The following is a 17,508-nucleotide window of genomic DNA, read 5'->3' on the forward strand; positions in this document are numbered from 1 at the left end:
TGAATGGTTGCTGAAGTTCAACAAGCTGTTCCTGATTGCCTGTTAATCATGAAAAGGATTGCTTGAATTTTTGGATAGAAAACTGGTAAAAGCATGTTTCAGAAAGCCAGTATTAGCAAGTCATATTATATTCTTTTTAAAGACAGTTACTGCAGCAAAATAAGCTCAGATAGTCTGTAAAACGTGGGGGTGGGCGACAGTGGTGAAATCCAAATTTTTTTACTACCGGTTCTGTGGGCATTGCTTGGTGGGTGTGGTGTGGCTTGGTGGGCGTGGCTTGGTGGGTGAGGCAGGGAAAGAATACTACAAAATCTCCATTTCTACCCCACTCTGGGGCCAGCCAGAGGTGGTATTTGCCAGTTCTCCGAACTACTCAAAATTTCCACTACTGGTTCTCCAGAACCTGTCAGAACCTGCTGGATTTAACCCCTGGTGGGGGAGTGATTTCAGTTGAAGTCAAATGTCTGATTTCGCCATTTGGCTTTCCTTGTACCTTGTAACTTGCAGTTTTCTAGCAGCAGTCAACTGTGTTTAATTCATTTGGTTATGCATAGATTGCGATTCTGTAGTAGAAAAAACATGCAGTTTCTCATCTACTAAATTAATCTTATTTCTGTCTAAAACTACTTGGTTTCAATTTGAAAAGGTGACTTAGATCTTATAGTATTACGATGTTTTGTGGCACTTTGTTAAAGCAACCATTATCCTGGCCTTCGAGACAGTGGCCACTTCAACTGCTGTCAAGATCATATAACAGATGTTACATTTCAGTAGTACAAAAATGCCTAGGGAGTAGCAGTAAAGTAACTAGCTGCACTTTGATTTATGGTTTGTGAAGCCATGTAAACAAGGGTTTTTGGTTTAAAATGACATGTGAATCCAGCCAATTATAGATAATTCAGCAATTTAATAAACTTTGCAATATTTATGTTTTTATGTTTAAACTGAGGGAGGGAGAGAATTATAGGTGTATTTAATGGTTTGATATGCGTGTCTGTGTTTCTCTATTAGCTTGTGCATTGTTATGGATGATTAGAATGTGATTTCTCCTTCCTCACTATCCATGCCCAATCTTACACAACCTTCAGTAAAAACAAAAGTTAAAATAAATGAGTCAGGTACTATGCTGCTCCAAGTGCCAAACAAATATCTATGCTTCATTAATTCACTGGGTGCTGAACGCTAAATTATGTTCAGAAATTTAACTGGTCTTTTTCCACTCTTTTAAATTCCGTGTTACCTTACTTTAGGAATTATAAGTACTTTTAATAGACAAAATAAATATACACATGTGGTTTAAAACAGATGGGGAGACCTGATGGTCTTTGGATGTTACTGGTCTTACTGTCTCATGTATATGTCCTATTGTAGGATCAAGATGAGCAAAAAAATGTTTTGCATGCTTTGAATGCCATTGACCCATATAGAGATCCACACTGTGCTTTGATCAATTTATAAGGGATGGAAATGGTAGACAACTCTCTGAAACACAGATTGGAGACGAGAAGACAACGGAAGAGCCAAAAAGTTCTTGACAGATCCAAAACAATCTTGATAGATTTGAACACTGGGCCCTCTCTAACAAAATGAAAGTCAATGTAGAGAAAAGTAAGGTTTTACATTTAGGCAAGAAAAATCAAATGTACAGGTACAAACTAGGTAAACTTGGCTCAATAGCAGTTCAGTGTGAGAGGGATCTTGGAGTCAGAGTGGATAATCACTTAAATATGAGCCAGCAGTGTGAGGCTGCAGCCAATAAAGCCAATGTAATCCTAGGCTGCATTAATAGAGGGATAGAATCAAGACCACATGAAGTTCTAGTACCTCTTACAAAGCCTTAGTAAGACCATACTTAGAATACTGCATCCAGTTCTGGTCACCACAATATAAAAAAGATATTGAGACTCTAGAAAGAGTGCAGGAAAGAGCAATTAATTAGTTATCTTCGAGACCGCCTGCTGCTACCGACGGCCTCCCATCGACCTGTGCGCTCCCACAGAGAGGGCCTCCTCGGGGTGCCATCAGCCAAACAATGTAGGCTGGTGACCCCCAGGCGGAGGGCCTTCTCTGTGGGGGCACCTACCCTCTGCAATCAGCTGCCCCCAGAGATAAGGAGAATCCAAGACCTTGGTGCTTTCCGCCGTGCCCTTAAAACCTTCTTTTTCCAGCAAGCGGGGCTGGCCTAACACTTTTTAAAATGTTTTTAATTGTTTGTTATTGTTTTTAATCATGGGGCCAAATTTATATATATCTTTTTAATTGTATTTTAATGTTTGTAGTTTATGTTTTTACTTGGCTCTTCACCGCCCTGAGTCCTCAGGGAGAAGGGCGGTATACAAATTTAAATAAATAAATAAATAAATAAATAAATAAATAAATAAATAAATAAGTTTAAAGGGCTGGAGGCTAAAACATACAAAACGGTTACAGGAATTTGGGTATGTCTAGTCTAATGAAAAGAAGTACTAGGGGAGACATGATAGCAGGGTTCCAATATTTGAGGGCTACCACAAAGATGAGTGGGTCAACCGATTTTCCAAAGACCAAAAGGCAAGACAAAAAACCATGGATGGAAACTAACCAAGGAGAGAAGAAACCTACAACTAAGGATAAATTTCCTAACAATGATAACAATTAACCAGTAGAACAGCTTGCCTTCCGAAGTTGTGGGTGCTCCATCACTGGAGGCTTTCAAAAAGAGAGTGGATAATCATTTGTCTGAAATGGTATAGGGTTTGCTGCTCCAGCAGGGGGTTGGACTAGAAGACCTCCAAGGTCCCTTCTAACCTCTATGTTCTAGAAACTATATTGAATGTTCAGAGTAACTCTCTCTGGACTGCAGCACAAAGAAGCTGATGTCACCCATTCTAAGAAAAATAAAAAACCCTATTTGATTTTTCCTATTTCTACTTTTTTTTAAAAAAAAAACTTTGATTTTTGAGCAGAAGCATTTGACACACCAAATTCCATGCCAACAGTGACACTGGCTTGTCGTCTTCCAATTCCAACATCTGTCCTGATATACTTTTTCTTGTCTTACAGCCAATTCTGTTTCTCAACAATTTATCTCTCTTGACCTCCATCATCTCACAACACACTAATGGCCCTCCATTACTATCTCATTAAATGGAATGCCACACCTAGAACACTGTACAAGTTGCTTCTGAAATGCAGTTGTTTGTAACTTGAAGGATAAATAGGGTTGGAAACACCTGACTCACAGTTTTCTTCCCACAAAAACATCTGTAATCTACAAGAAAAATCTGTAGGAATTCCAGTTAAAAGCCTTTGCTTGCTTGCTTGTCTGCCTGTCAAATTTATTTGCTGCCCATCTCATGGTTCAAGGTGAGTCTGAGCAAGCTTACTTATCAAACCACAGCATTCATTACAATCATGAAAACACACAATTCAGCAGGTCAACTCCTGATGTTTGGCTGTGTTATAGAGTTATTTATTTATTTATTTATTTTATTCAATTTGTATATTGCCCTTCTCCTAGTGGACTCAGGGCGGTGCACAGCTAGAACTAAAACACATACCAATATGTTCAAGATGGGATACTTTCAAGGCAGATACATCTCATGAGTATCTCCTGAATTTTTAAGAACTTTAGACCAGTGGTGAAATCCATTTTCTTTTTACTACCAGTTCTGTGGGCATGGCTTGGTGGGCATGGTGTGGCTTGGTGGGCGTGGCTTGGTGGGTGTGGCAGGGACAAGATACTACAAAATCTCCATTCCCACCCCACTCTGGGGCCAGCCAGAAGTGGTATTTGCTGGTTCTCTGAACTACTCAAAATTTCCACTACCGGTTCTCCGAACTGCTCAAATTTCCCGCTACCAGTTTCTCCAGAACCTGCTGGATTTCACCCTTGCTTTAGACTGTGACTCACTAATGTAAAAGCCCTAATAAATGCATTTCAGGTTTAAGATGAATCAAGGTGCATCTTTCTACTTTATGGCTGCCCCTCAAGGCGATACTCATTTTTAAATCTTGCCAGTCTCAGAAATAATACATTTAAACTCAAAGTGTTTCGGCTCCTTAAAAAAAAAAAAAATCCTTGTTGCCACAAAAGGCACAGTTTTAGTACTTTGCAGCTAGTTGATCGGGATTGGGGGTAGGGGTAGCGAAGGGCCCCACAATTCTTTTTTGGGGGGGATCTTAAGCCTTGCCTTTCAGAGCCAAACAAAAGACAGGACTTTCCATCCCTCCCCTGCCTTGTTTGCATATGGGACAGAGATGGGCAAAATAGCCAAAGCGTAAACAGCTGCAAATGGGAGGAGGAAACCAGTAGCTGGAAAGAGAGGGGGGGGCATATATTTATTCTTCCTGGACTGAATCGGGGAAGGAAGTTTGGGTCGTTGCTGGGGGGGGGGAGAGAAAAAATCTCCAGTTCCACGCAGGTTTTCCTTCCTGTTGTTTGCTTAGGGAATCGAGGGGGGGGGAGTGATAAAAGGAAGAGGCAGGGCAGGGCAGAGTCGCGGGGGACCCAGAGGGGAAGGCACTGACCACAACGTGCCCAACCAGTAGCCTTGCCTCCCGCGGTCATTAACCTTGCTGGGAAAGGCAAGGGAAGCTCCCCGGCAAGGCTTGTCATTCAGGGAATGTGAGCCACGCCAAGAGCCCACTGCAGTTTCCGGCAAGCTGCTCCTCCGCCGCGAAGTGGGATTAAAAGAGCCGAGTCCCCTTGCCGTGCGCTCATCCGCCGACATGAGATTCCCGCAGCTCCTTTTGAGCTGGGTGTTGCTGCTGACCGGGTTGCTTCTGGTCAATGGACAGAGGCCAGGTAAGACTTGGTGGTGGTGGTTTTGGGGGGGGGGTTGTTTCTTGTTTGGCTCTCCCCGGTCAAGGGGAGAATAAACAGAGATAGTAGTCGGTGCTCCTTGTGCGCTCCGACAGAGCGCCGACTGTCCGCTTCTGCTTCATCTGCTCTTTGGGACGATGGCAAATTTAGGAATTGTCCCGAGCATATCGGCCACCTCTGATAACCTGCGCGCGGACCTGCCTGGTGGGGTTTAAGCACGGGAGGTTAGATTTGCTTAGGCTGGTTAATTCTGTGTCTTTATCAAAATAAATTCCCACTAGAATTGGAAACTGGTCGGGTTTTTAGATCCTCTGCTCATCTTTAAGCTCGGTGGTTGCTATCTTATTAAAATGGAGCTTTTAAGAAAATAGCTTAGTTACCTTAATGGCAATATCCATACTGCCCAGAACCCTTAAGGGAACGTATATAAAATTTCATTAAAAAAAAAAAAGTGCTGTAAGGGCATGCAAATCTATATTCGAAGTTCCTGATGTTTTACAAGTTTCTAACATTGATTAGAAATGACCTATGTTCTTCAGATAATATCTCCCAGGACTGCTTCCTAGGATGGCTTAACCCTATTAGGCTAGCCAATATCACAGTGAGAAGTGACTTGATTTGAGCCTTTTATTTTATTTTGTTTATGCAAAATCACTGAGGCTCTCTTGATTTCTATTGCGCTCATCTCAACAAATCAGTAATAAAAAAATAAAAAAACCCAGCAAACATGGTTCAGATATATGGATTGTCTGAAAGAATAAGCCAGCTCTGTAGCCCTCTGCTCACTTTCCAGCTAAAAAAAATAAATAAAATCAACAGTCAATTGACTTTTCAGAAGGGAGTTTAACAATCCTACAGCACCGAGTCTGGCAGTGGTCTCCGTGAACTCTAAATAAAACAGAGTTTGAAGTTGCACCCTTGAGGCTGCAGGGAGACACGACTCCTTTAATGCCAGCTGGTGATAACTTACATTTCCAGTTCTCTTCTGCTGAAAGAGAAAAGAAAACAGCAACAAGGCTGCAACTGGGAAGTCGGGAAAGGTATATTTAACTATTATACCCCCCCCCCCATTTCATGTACTGTACATGTTAAAAGCATTCCACTGCAGGTGAACCAATTTTGATTTATTTTTCTACAGAAAAAGCAGAGCCATGTATGCATATTCTTCTTTTAAGAGAGTTCCCCATAGATCTGATGAAATGGTCTGTGCTCCATAAAATATTAGGTAGCCGTAGCTGTAAATGATTATGGGATGTCACAAAACTTTTCCATGTTTTCCAAAAGAATGTATGATCCATAAGTCCATTTGGTAGTCTGATCCTGCAAAACAGTTCTCTTAATGGGTAAGAGGAGAGAAAGGAGCCCTTGAGTCCATTTATGTGTGTATGTATGTGTGTGTCCGGAGACAGAGAGAAAAAAAAATTACAGATAATAGATAAAAATTCACCTGTCACCTTTATCACTGCACCAGTAACTGTCCAGGAGTTTGAAGAATTATAAAGTGGCTCTCTTGCTGTCCTCAGAATGTGATAAAAAAATGGTAAGATAGCAATAGCAATAGCACTTAGACTTATATACTGCTTCACAGTGCTTTACAGTCCTCTCTAAGCGGTTTACAGAATCAGCCTATTGCCCCCAACAATCTGGGTCCTCATTTTACCCACGTCAGAAGGGTGGAAGGCTGAGTCAACCTTGAGCCTGGTGAGATTTGAACTGCCAAATTACAGGCAGCCGGCAGTCAGCAGAAGTAGCCTGCAGTACTGCACTCTAATCTCTGCGCCACTGTGCCTCAAGATGGCAGCCAAAACAGTGCAATAGACATTCTGCCTATTTTTTTAAGGGCATCACATACCCTGCAGACACTCTGGATACAGGACAAACCTACAAAGACCAGAACAGCAACAAACATGGTGTGGATTCATGTTCTACAGCAGGACTGTCAAACTCCTGACCCGTAGGCAGGATGCGTCACGTGCTGGCCACACCCACACCTGGTTTAGCGAAGGGGGGGAAGTCCCGATTCATCACGTGATGATGCCGTGACGACTTGAGTTTGACACCCTACAGAATGTTGGATCAAATTGCCACAGTATTTGTATAGCCCAGCTAGCATTTGAAGAATGCTTGATTCTGATGTGATGCAATTATTCTTGGCTTAGTTTCAAGCCTAGAAAAATATCAAAAAGCTCAAGCAATTGTTCACGCATCTTTACATCCTTGAAAGTACAGTATGTCCAATGGCTTTAGGAAAACTATGACATTTGGATTTAAGCTCTTCTTTGAATAACATGGCACAGCAGGCAGCAGTACCTAATTTGATGTTGGCCATCTAAAAATTGCTAACAAATCAGATATGGCTAGTCCGCTGGAAGGAAAACCACCAGGAGATCCCAGGTATAATTTAGCAAAAGAAATGGCAAAACATTTCCATATTAGTGCCGGGGGGGGAGGGGGGGCGGACATAATGGTGTAGTCAAAAGGAGTAAAGTTTTCCTAATAGAAACTTACTTTATTTAATTAATTATTTATATAAAGAAGATAAACATTTTAATTACACAATTCTCTTGAGAGAGGAGAAGTTAGCAGTTTATGATCATCTGGGCAAAACTGGGCATATTTCTGTCTTCATACGAGATTTTTAGCACTTTGCAGTGAATTTTGCTTTCCACTTTCAATGACTCGTGCTACACCAGCATTTCTTAATTATTCTTCCTAAATGGTCAGATATGTTTTGCATGGTATTACCAAAAAAAAAAAAACCCTCTGAGGCAGACCATTATTATGTGGGGGCTGAAGCAGAAAGAATGAACAACTGTCTGCTCAATGCTTTTCCAACTGCATTGAGATGAGAAGCTGTTCGTGCCTTAGGATATAATCCAACATTTCCCATTCTGGATCTTTCCAACATACATTACATTTCATCCCCTGTCATCCACAGAAAAGAATACTGGCTGAGATTAATAGAGTTTCAGTCTAACACTCTGGGAAGGGATCAAACTGGGAAAGCTTGTAGTTTAGAAACTAAGCCAAAACAATTAGCAGGCTTAAGCCATTTATATTTTCAAAAAAATATTTGAATTTATTTTACACAGTGTTTTTTTTTTTAATTCGTGCAATAAAACCAAAGAACACAATCCAGCCGCACGTGGCATCCTCTAAAGCTAATCCCATTGCATTATGCTTTAAAGTTTTAGTTACACATCATGTACAAATTATGTGGGAGTTGAACACCATGAGACATACTTTGTTGTATCCAGGCATTAATTATACAATAAGCTGCTTGCTGGCTCATGTTTTTAAACAGCTGATGGATTTATACATTATACTAGGCTTAACCAATGGTTTTACTATATGCAAGTATTTATAAAATACACACACATGCATGTACTCCCATAATTTTGAAAGGGGAGTTTTGCTAGAGATAGCTTATTACTTTAACAGGAAATTTGTCTTTGGACTTGGAACAAGCAGGCATCTTCTATGGTCCTTCTAAAATACTTCTGATAGCAAGCTGAAGTCACGGTTGCTTATATCTTGTATTAATCCTTATATCACAATACTGACATCTCAATATTCTCTTTCCTGTCTTCCAGCTAACTTGGCCAACAGACGAAAACTACACAGACATCACTGTTCCCACAGGAGATGCATGCCCCTTCATTCCAGAGTGCCCTTCCCTTGAGGTATTTCCCAGGGCTGGGATTAAATTTAGACAAGGAACAATCAACACTGATCTGGTAATGAAGCCAGGTGCTATTAGGGTGCAGCCATCAAAGGTTGCTCCTCTCATGTTGTGACTCAGAAGGACTGGGTGGCTGGCTGGGTCACCAGAATATTCCTCTTTGCAAATTACGTTTCCGTTTTCAAAACTTTGTGTGTATGGGGTTGGGGGCGGAGGAGAGATTTGATTGACCCCAAACCACAAACAATTTCCTTTGGGCTGCTCCCATTGTGTTTTTATTTGCTCTGAAAATAGAGTAAGGAAGAGGGAGTACTGGGAGTAGGGTGGGGATGGGAATCAACTAAAGGGAGGAACAGAACAATAAAAGTACTTGTTTTATGTGAACCCCTGGGCATGGTTCCAAATGATTGAGTAGCACTGGGCTCTCTGTCAATTATTTCACTCTCTGAAGCTGTACAGAGAAAGAGGCTCATTCGAAACCCTGCTGTCCTGTTGAAGCTTTCTACTCACCAAAGGCCAGTATTTCCTCTCCCAATGAAACTGCAACTATCTCATCCCCTGTTAATGTAGAAATACAAATTTCTCGCATATTGGTTCATACAAGATTTTTAAATAATAGCATTGGTTTAAATGGATATTGGACAAATGTCCAAATGTTTGGATTCCTGTCCGCTTGGAGCAGGATGCAAATGTAACCCACGTAGCAGATGAAAAGCTAGCTTGAGAGGACTGTCATTGAAAAGGACAGAATCGTTTTGTGCTTTAACTTCAGGCCATACAAATATAGCAGCCAATATTCCTAGCTACATAGCAGAGACAAACTCTGCAGTTTTAAAGGTCAACCTTATCAAATAACGTTTCTAAACAGATACTAAATGAAAAATCATAAGCAGAAGTAAATTTCTTTGCCAAATTGGTCAGGGATTTGCATTTGGAGTTTGCTGTATTTGTCATATATTGTTCCCACAGTTTTGGAAACAATAAATTTTGAGATGAAAAGCATTATTTAAAATCTTAAATCACTAAGGAAGGAACCTGGAATGCAGCGGTGCTAACAAGCTAAGTAGTAAACTAATATTGTATTAGTTATGGAATGGCAATTTAACACATGTATGTGTTATTTAACAAATCATGCAAAACAATATTAATGGAGCTTCTTTTCATCCACTTCATAGAGTTGCTTTTTCCCCTAATTGTGTCTAAATGCCTCAACACATGGACTACGTTAATGGAAATACTGTTATAGCAAATCCTTCCTCTAATTAATTCCCTTATACTAGATTGTCAAAAACAAAGTGACATTCATTTTTTATTAAAAGACTCGGAATCTTTGCTCTGTAGGCGTTGCTAAATTACAACTCCCAAGTCACTATGCTGATTGTGAGGGATGTTGAACTTTGAAGTTCAGGAACATCTGGATCATTACAGATTTTAGTTCCAGAAAAGCTGAAATTTGCCGATGGTTCATCTATTCAAAGTTTAAATTTTATGACAATGTCAGTAAGACTGAAACTATAGATCTGGATAGGGCTATGAATTTAGCTAAGTGGTAGTTAAATTTAATATCTAATGTAAGTCCCCAGAATTTAGACACACATTTAATTTAGGTGTCAACTCTTTGTGGCCCGTGACAGCCACTCATGAGGCATTTTGTTCAGAGAGGTCACTGGCAAGCGGTTGCCATGAGGACCTGGGAGCACTTTAAATTTTAGATTGCATTCTAGCAATGTATAAGGCTAAACTCACAAACCCAGTTGGGGTCCTGCAGCTTAAATAATGGAAAGTGCAAAGAAGCAGGACTGCATTCTGTGACGGCATATAAATGCAAACAGTCCAGAAGGATAGAATTAGGACATACTAGAGCAAGGATCAAAAGAATGCTAAGCTCTTTTCTCAAGGAAGCATCCCATTTACAGATGAATAAAACATGTGGTCAAACACTTTGCATCTGGAAACTTCTTTTGTTATATGTGGGCAACTACACAGCCTTTGATACTCTAGCTGTAATAAATAAATTTTTAAAAAATTACAGGGGTTGTCACTTCTCCTAAAGGCTCTTTAGAACCAGTAAGACCCACCTCTGAGTAGTTTTAAGTGGTTTTAAGTTATCTTTAAAGGAATGTTTGCTTTTTCTAGGCACTTAAAGGCAAACAAAAACCAAGCACTTTATTTAGCCAGTGCCTCTACCCCTTTGAATCCTGTCTGTCACAGGGCTGGAAGAAAATGGCATAGCAGAAACCTTTGCTATGTATATGTACCTCCTGAGTACATATGTGATTTGACATGGTTTGTTTGTTTGTTTCTTATTTATTTGCATTGCAGAATTAGTGAATCATTTTTCTGCCTTAGAGGGAAATGAGATTCTAGATCTTGGATGTAAGAGTCCATAAATGGCAGCAAAATGATTCAGAGAACTTTAGCTCCTGGGTGCCATCTAGCAGTTGTTTGGATTATTGAAGCCCAAATCTGTTAATGCAAGCTGCTTCTTGTATCATACTGGTTCAGTAGCAAAAAATCTGGGGTACTGCAGAAGTTGCCGAACTACAGTTTCCAGCAGGTCCAGCCAGTGTTGTCCATTCCTGCTCCTAAATCCGGGGTTTGTTCATTGAGAAAATCACTGTGAGATCACAAAACATGTTATGCCATCAATGTTTCACTAGCCCTACCCAAGTAAATTAGTTAATTGATTTACCTTTTCTATACGCTGTTAACTGATACAATATAAATGCTTAGATTAAGGCAGGCAATGGATATTTCTTCTGTTCCAAAGCAAACCGCAGTGGGAGCTTTTTCCCCAAGAAAGTAAAACATGAATACCTTATTAAACAAAAAATTAATTTATCATACGTAAATGTTTGTTCATTGCATCCTAGAATGGGAATAAGAAATATATTTCAAAGCTGCCTCTACAGTGTCCATTACTTTTTCCATGATCCAGTTTAGTTAGACCATTAGAGTTTAAATGATAGGAGATCAAACAAAGCAATTAGGGTTTAGGCTTATCTTGGGGTTAAATTCAACTCGTGGCAGATTAGGAGACTGGCGGTGTCAGCAGAAGAATATCTAGCCAAAGGAATTACATCTGTTCACTCACCACATAAAATGTAGTCACATTGTGGAATTTAGATGGAAGGAGAAGCCTTGGGCCATTCCTGCAAAAGTGATTCAATCATCTCTTTCCTGCACATCCAGCACTTTCTGAAGTCTTTAATGTGCATTGAAATATAATGCATGTGAGTTACTGTTGAAGACCTGGGTGATAAAAATGCACTTAGGTGGACTTCTTTTTTCCTTCACTACATACCCATTTATAGAACAGCTATTTGTAAAACGGAAAGCTATTTTGTAGCTAGTTCCATTTATGGAGCTGCTTGCTTGTAACAAGAGGCAGGGAACAGAAATACATGCTCTTAACTATCACTTTGTAAATGGCACATCAATTGAAGGAAGGATTTAATAGAGTCAATGTTTCTAATGTATTTCTAAACTTTCTATGTTGTGAACCAATGAAAGGCAGCCTGAGACTCTACAGCTGGTTATGACTTGATCCCTGTTTTGGTGGGTTTAAGACAACTTGCCACAGTCAACTCATCACTGCCAACTTGCCGTGGCCAACTCATGCAGCCAACCTCCCACAGCCAACTTGCTGTGGCCAATTCGCCATGGGACAAGAGTAACACTAGTATCAAATAAATGGTGGAATAGAATCATTAAAGAAAGAATGCAAAGGAGGGACAAAATGAAATATGAATGACAAGAATTAAAGTAATTTCTTAATTATTTTAAATAATTAAATTGAATTGTTAAGCTGTCCCATGGTAAGTTGGCCATGATGAGTTGGTTGTGGCCAGTTGTCCCATTCCGTGTTTTGGTAGCCCTTAGGTTCTCTCTCATTGAAATACCAAGATAAAACTAAACCATATACAGCAAGGAGATGAGCTGCATTTGGAATCACATGTAGAACCTAGAACAGAGAGTAATAAAGTTGGAAGGAGCTGTAGAAGTCTTCTAGTCCAACCCTGTGCCCATGGCAGGAGATCATATACTATTCCAGACAAATAGCTGTCCAGTCTCATCTTGAAACCTACACCCACACAAGTTCTAGAGGCAAGCTATTCTACTGATTAATTGTTCTCACGATCAGGAAATTTCTTAGTTCTAGGTTAGATATCTATAGATAAATTTAAATTAATTTTAAAATTTGCACTATAGACATACAACATTCACAAAATCTGTTTATATGTTTTAAAACTGACCATTAGTGTGTTACTGTTGTTTCTTAAGGCTATAGCAAACTTTCCCAGTTCCCAGTTTAGAGCTCCAGATGTGTTGAGACTGCAACACTCACACTGACTGGGTTGTAGTTGAGTATAACTGTCAGGAATCAAAAATGAAGGGCAAGGCCATACAAAAGTAACATACATTTAAAGTTGGTTATTAAGAGAATTAATATATATTTATGGTATCCCATTTCCAATGACATTCCATGTATCTCTATATTTCATATTAACTACTTAGAAATAAAAGGGATGCAGTGGGAGTTCTGGAGGAAGAAAGATGTTATACATCTACATAAAAGTTATTGAGACTGACTCTAATTTAGACTAGTTTAATAACAAGGAACATCTTTTTGGTGTACTTTGATCACTCTCTGTCTAAGGAAAGTAAGATTTAATGAGAAAAAAACCCAGTTGAGCTCTAATGTATTCAGTTATTGCACTGGCCTAATTTTAAGAATTTAGATGTTTCTCTGGTAGACATTTTTATTACAGCAGATTTATCACATCTTAAAAATCCTGATCTGCAGTCTAATGTAAATAGATTCCCCTCCATTCCTTAACAAGGAACTGAAAGCCAATAAATTATATTTTTACCAAACCACTGTATACCTGCTTATGCATATAATGTAAAATACTTATTGGACAGGAAGATTAACACAGTTCCACTGATTCCACCAGACCATCCTTTACAAAAAAATTTCTATGAAGTTCATAATATTAGCATTATATAATACCTGATAATTATATTTTATTTTGTATAGGATCAAGAATTTCCTGGGATGGAAGTTGTCAATTTTTTTTAAAATGCATAAAGTAAATAGTATAATTTAGAAAGATTATGGTACAAGTGCATATGAAACAAGATTCAGCAGGCACAGAAAAACACATCCACCATTCATGTTTTCCATCCTCTATCTAACTGCAATGGACTAGCATAACAGAGAAGAAGATAGGGAAAGCGTATATGCATGTAAAGATGCTATTTTTGTTTTGTGTTTGGGTTTTGAAATGGGTTCTGAATTTCAGGTGGCTAAAATTTCTTCTAAGCGCCATACATCAAGGTGCTCTAATCATCTTCTCCTTTTGCCCAATTCTTTTATTAAATGATGGAATTCCCACTGGAGAATAAAGTTGTATGTAATTCGGTAGAGACAATTTAACTGACCATGTATAAAGAATATGTCTCTTGTAAGGATAAATATGCGGTATGGGTTTTTACAGACAGGAAGTTAAGTCAGAACAGAAGTGACAAGACGTTAGAATCACAGAGGGCTCCAAATGCATCTTTTCTTCCCAACAAACAAGCAAAGTCTTTTGGACATATTGCAGTTTACATGTTTATTCAGTATTACCCTTCCAAAGGCTCCCACTTCAGCACAGCTAGACTTGTAGGCTCCTCTTGAGCATCCACAAAAAGAAAATTCTGTTTGACTAAAGTACCAATTTAACTACTGGCTAAACATAGTGAGCCAAATGTATCCTGTTTGCTCAGTTTTAATCACTTGGTCCAAGGAAACAGGTGGATCACAGCTCCTCTATATTCCCATAGGAATCAGCTTTCCAGATGACAGTACAATTGAGTGACGACTTTTATCTCTTAGCTGTTTTTTGTTTGTTTTTTTACACAGCAATAAGCTACATAATGCAAGGTTGTGCAAAACACATCTTTAAACAATGAAAACATCTGGGGTAACATCTAATCTCACATCTATTTCCAGCACAATATTTTCCCAAACATTTCCAAACAAGCAGATTTGGTAGAATATCCCCAAAGGTACTTTTTAAAAGGCGACTGGGCCTTCTTTTATTTCTCATTCAAGAAGTTTCTTCACTTCTGAACTGAAGAAGCTTCTTGGATGAGAAATGGGGGAGAAAAGTCCAGTTGCCTTTTGAAAAAGCACTTTTGGGACAACCATGACCTGGATGGCTGTGAATCTCCATAGATGAATTAGTAGTGTATTTAGTGAGGAATCTGTTCTACAGACATTCAAGCTTTTTTTTTCCATGACTAGAACTAAATCAACCTATTAAGATTTTGCAATAAATTGAATGGGTCCCAAATTTTTCCCTGAATTTCATGTAACTTGTCAGCTGCTATGTGTTAAATTTGAAGCTGCAGCATGATTTTGCAGTGCAGATTTTCAACATTTTAATGTTGCATTTGCTCATGGTGTTTTCTAGTCCTGCTATGGTCTAAGTAACTCTGTTCTACGATCCCATATTTTATATTGATTCATCTTCACTATATTACTAGGTTTCTTTTTTCAAAGAGAGGGAAGAATTACCCCCTACAAATCTACAAGCAAATGTTGTTTTCCTGAAGTATGCCTTCCTTGATTATTTATTATCATGATCTGACTACATTGGCAGTTGCATAAATTTAATGTTAATAATATTTTTATGGACCATCTCAGTATGACAATTTTAAATCCAGTCTCGTTCTCTTTTCTCTATAAAATAGTTTCTTCAAAATGTTGAGAAAAAGAATTAAGCACAGAAGTCCAGATGACATTTTGGTAATGGCACAGTTATAATCTGCAGAGATACCCCATAAGCCATCATCAGGAAACATAGAGAAATCATATGAGAAAACTGTTGGAACAAGTTTTCCTGGAGCTTGGGGATTCTTTCAAGAAGGAAGAAACAATTATCAACCAAAAGAGCTTATCTAGCAGTACTGGAGAATCATCGATGCAGTATACTCACCACTTTTCTTGGCATGTCAACATAGCAATCTTGTAGCCAGAAAGCAAACATTGCAATGTTAGACAAATTATGTCCTTGAAAAAGCTTTGGCTGTATTAAGTGTCTCTTACTCGTGTATCTTTTAACACTCTTATTAAAAATATGCAAGAATGAACTTAATATTTGATAAACAGTATTACTGCTTAAAGCCACAATTATTTAATTAGTTTCACTATTGCTTGAAGACCAGGTTGCTTTGTTTTATTCCTGTTGTGTTCAAAAATTTCTCAGGCCAGCACTCCTTAGTATCGCGGCCTACCATTCCAGAATTTCCAACTGCAGCATGTCAGCAAATGCCAGGTTAGATAATCTGGCTATTTTTGAAAGAGGAAATACTCAAATATTAACTAAAATTAACAAAAAAATCTTACAAGCATGTTTGAACCTTAAAAATCACTTATACCAGTGGAAATGAACTGGGTGATAAGGCTTTGTGTGATCAGATACTTATCAATATTGTAATGTATATCTTGCCATAAAGTAGTCCTTGATAATTTGTACCCTTCTTTTCCCCAAAATAAGACATCCCCTGATAATAAGCCCAATCGGACTTTTGAGCACATGGCAATAAGGCCAAGCGCTTATTTCAGGGTTCAAAAAAAATAAAACAAGATAGGATCTTATTTTCGGGGAAACACGGTAGCAATTTTAACACTACAATCAATTTAGATCATATATTGTAATTCAATAATTTCTTAAAGCATGTTTGTAACTGTATATGTTGTACAAAACGTATTTCAAATAGTACTGTCACATTAAATATTCATGTATCTTTTCACATTTTTGTATGCTGTATATTGAAATCATCCACTTTCAGAGAGACGTGAAATCTTTGCTTCATTTTTTTTTTATTTACATAAGGGATCAATATAAACAGTAATGATATACTGTATCTACCTAAGTAAAATATACATTAAACTATTCTTTTTTAAAATGTTAAGCCAAAACTATTACTAGAATAATCAGATAATGGCACATTAAAGAAATTGTAGATTTCCAGTTCTACCAGAATAAAAATTATACACCTTTCTTTGGAGAGAACTACTGAAATTAAAGATCAATATTTTTAAATATCAGTGTGTTATGTTGTGTTCCTATTACAACAATTTAATAATTATTAAAGCTTCAAATAAGTCAAAGAGATACATTTTTAAGTGTGCAAATAACTAAACATCAGTCAAAGGCATTTAAAATATACAGGTTCCTTCAAAAGTAAATAGGAATGGGAGTGAGGAACCATAAAATACTTTGAAGTCCTTTAGGGAAAAATAGACATCAAATACTTAAGTGATATGTGAAATGTCTTAGCCTTCATGTTGCTTCAAAACCTCTATTGCAACTAAGATAGTAGCCACAAATGATTTGCTTCTTCCTACAAAACCATTTTTCCAAGCAAGAGATATTTATATGCAGTTTTTATTATCTTGCATTACTTTGTCTGATATTTGGCATTGGGTTCTTAGATTCTCCTTTGCCCTGATAGATTCTGCTGCCCAAACGGAGAAACTAAGGAGAGTTGCTTATTTTGTGATGCCATGGGAATGGGCTTAAGAGTGAGTGGTCTCTATAGGGGCTCCCCTCTGTTGGAATAGCCCCCCTCCCGAATTGATACTTTCCATTCTTCTCATGGACTTCTGAAGTCTTGTAAACATCTGGCTTTTCCAATTGATTTTGTGTTAAAGAATGAGTAATTTTAGACCCTTTCTATTTAATCATTATGAATTGTATAGAATTGCTGTATTCTATATTTGAACTGTGTACATGTCTTAATGTCTGCTTCTAGACTGAGGCAGTAAATATATTGCAGGGAAGGAGGAGGGGACCTTGGGGGGGATGGAGGAAGGAAAGCCTGAATTCCCTTGAGCAAAAGATAGTGGACTCACTGAAAAACATCTTCAGGTTCAGCAAAAACTTTAAACATATTTAACGTTCAAGATTCTTTTTTTTAAAAAAAAGTATACCTCATCTAGCCTGATTCCAATCTAGTGCAGTGTCCT

General features: G+C 38.4%; 1 protein-coding gene across 2 annotated transcripts; it reads left to right on the forward strand.

The window, feature by feature from the left end:
- Window positions 1-4,534: 4,534 nt before the first annotated feature.
- On the forward strand, window positions 4,535-16,582 carry APELA (apelin receptor early endogenous ligand). 2 transcript variants are annotated; one of them, XM_034411424.3, is made up of 3 exons: window positions 4,535-4,786; window positions 8,398-8,487; window positions 15,228-16,582. In XM_034411424.3, exons 1-2 carry the CDS (start codon window positions 4,711-4,713, stop codon window positions 8,484-8,486), a joined length of 165 nt encoding a protein of 54 aa, XP_034267315.1. In that variant the 5' UTR covers window positions 4,535-4,710; the 3' UTR covers window position 8,487; window positions 15,228-16,582. The 2 variants fall into 2 exon arrangements, 1 of the variants encoding a protein (XP_034267315.1); XR_004590291.3 differs by having other exon boundaries at window positions 4,557-4,786; window positions 8,398-8,541; window positions 15,228-15,365.
- Window positions 16,583-17,508: the final 926 nt, after the last annotated feature.

Source organism: Pantherophis guttatus, chromosome 8, assembly GCF_059756535.1.
Source record: "Pantherophis guttatus breed Tessera chromosome 8, ASM5975653v1, whole genome shotgun sequence".
NCBI lineage: Eukaryota > Metazoa > Chordata > Lepidosauria > Squamata > Colubridae > Pantherophis > Pantherophis guttatus.

What these genes read in the sequence shown, in the direction of transcription:
- APELA (XM_034411424.3), top strand. Translation starts at nt 4,711, where the DNA reads ATGAGATTCCCGCAGCTCCTTTTGAGCTGGGTGTTGCTGCTGACCGGG. An exon ending in GGTCAATGGACAGAGGCCAG is followed by an intron (nt 4,787 to 8,397) that starts GTAAGACTTGGT and finishes CCTGTCTTCCAG; the next exon opens with CTAACTTGGCCAACAGACGA.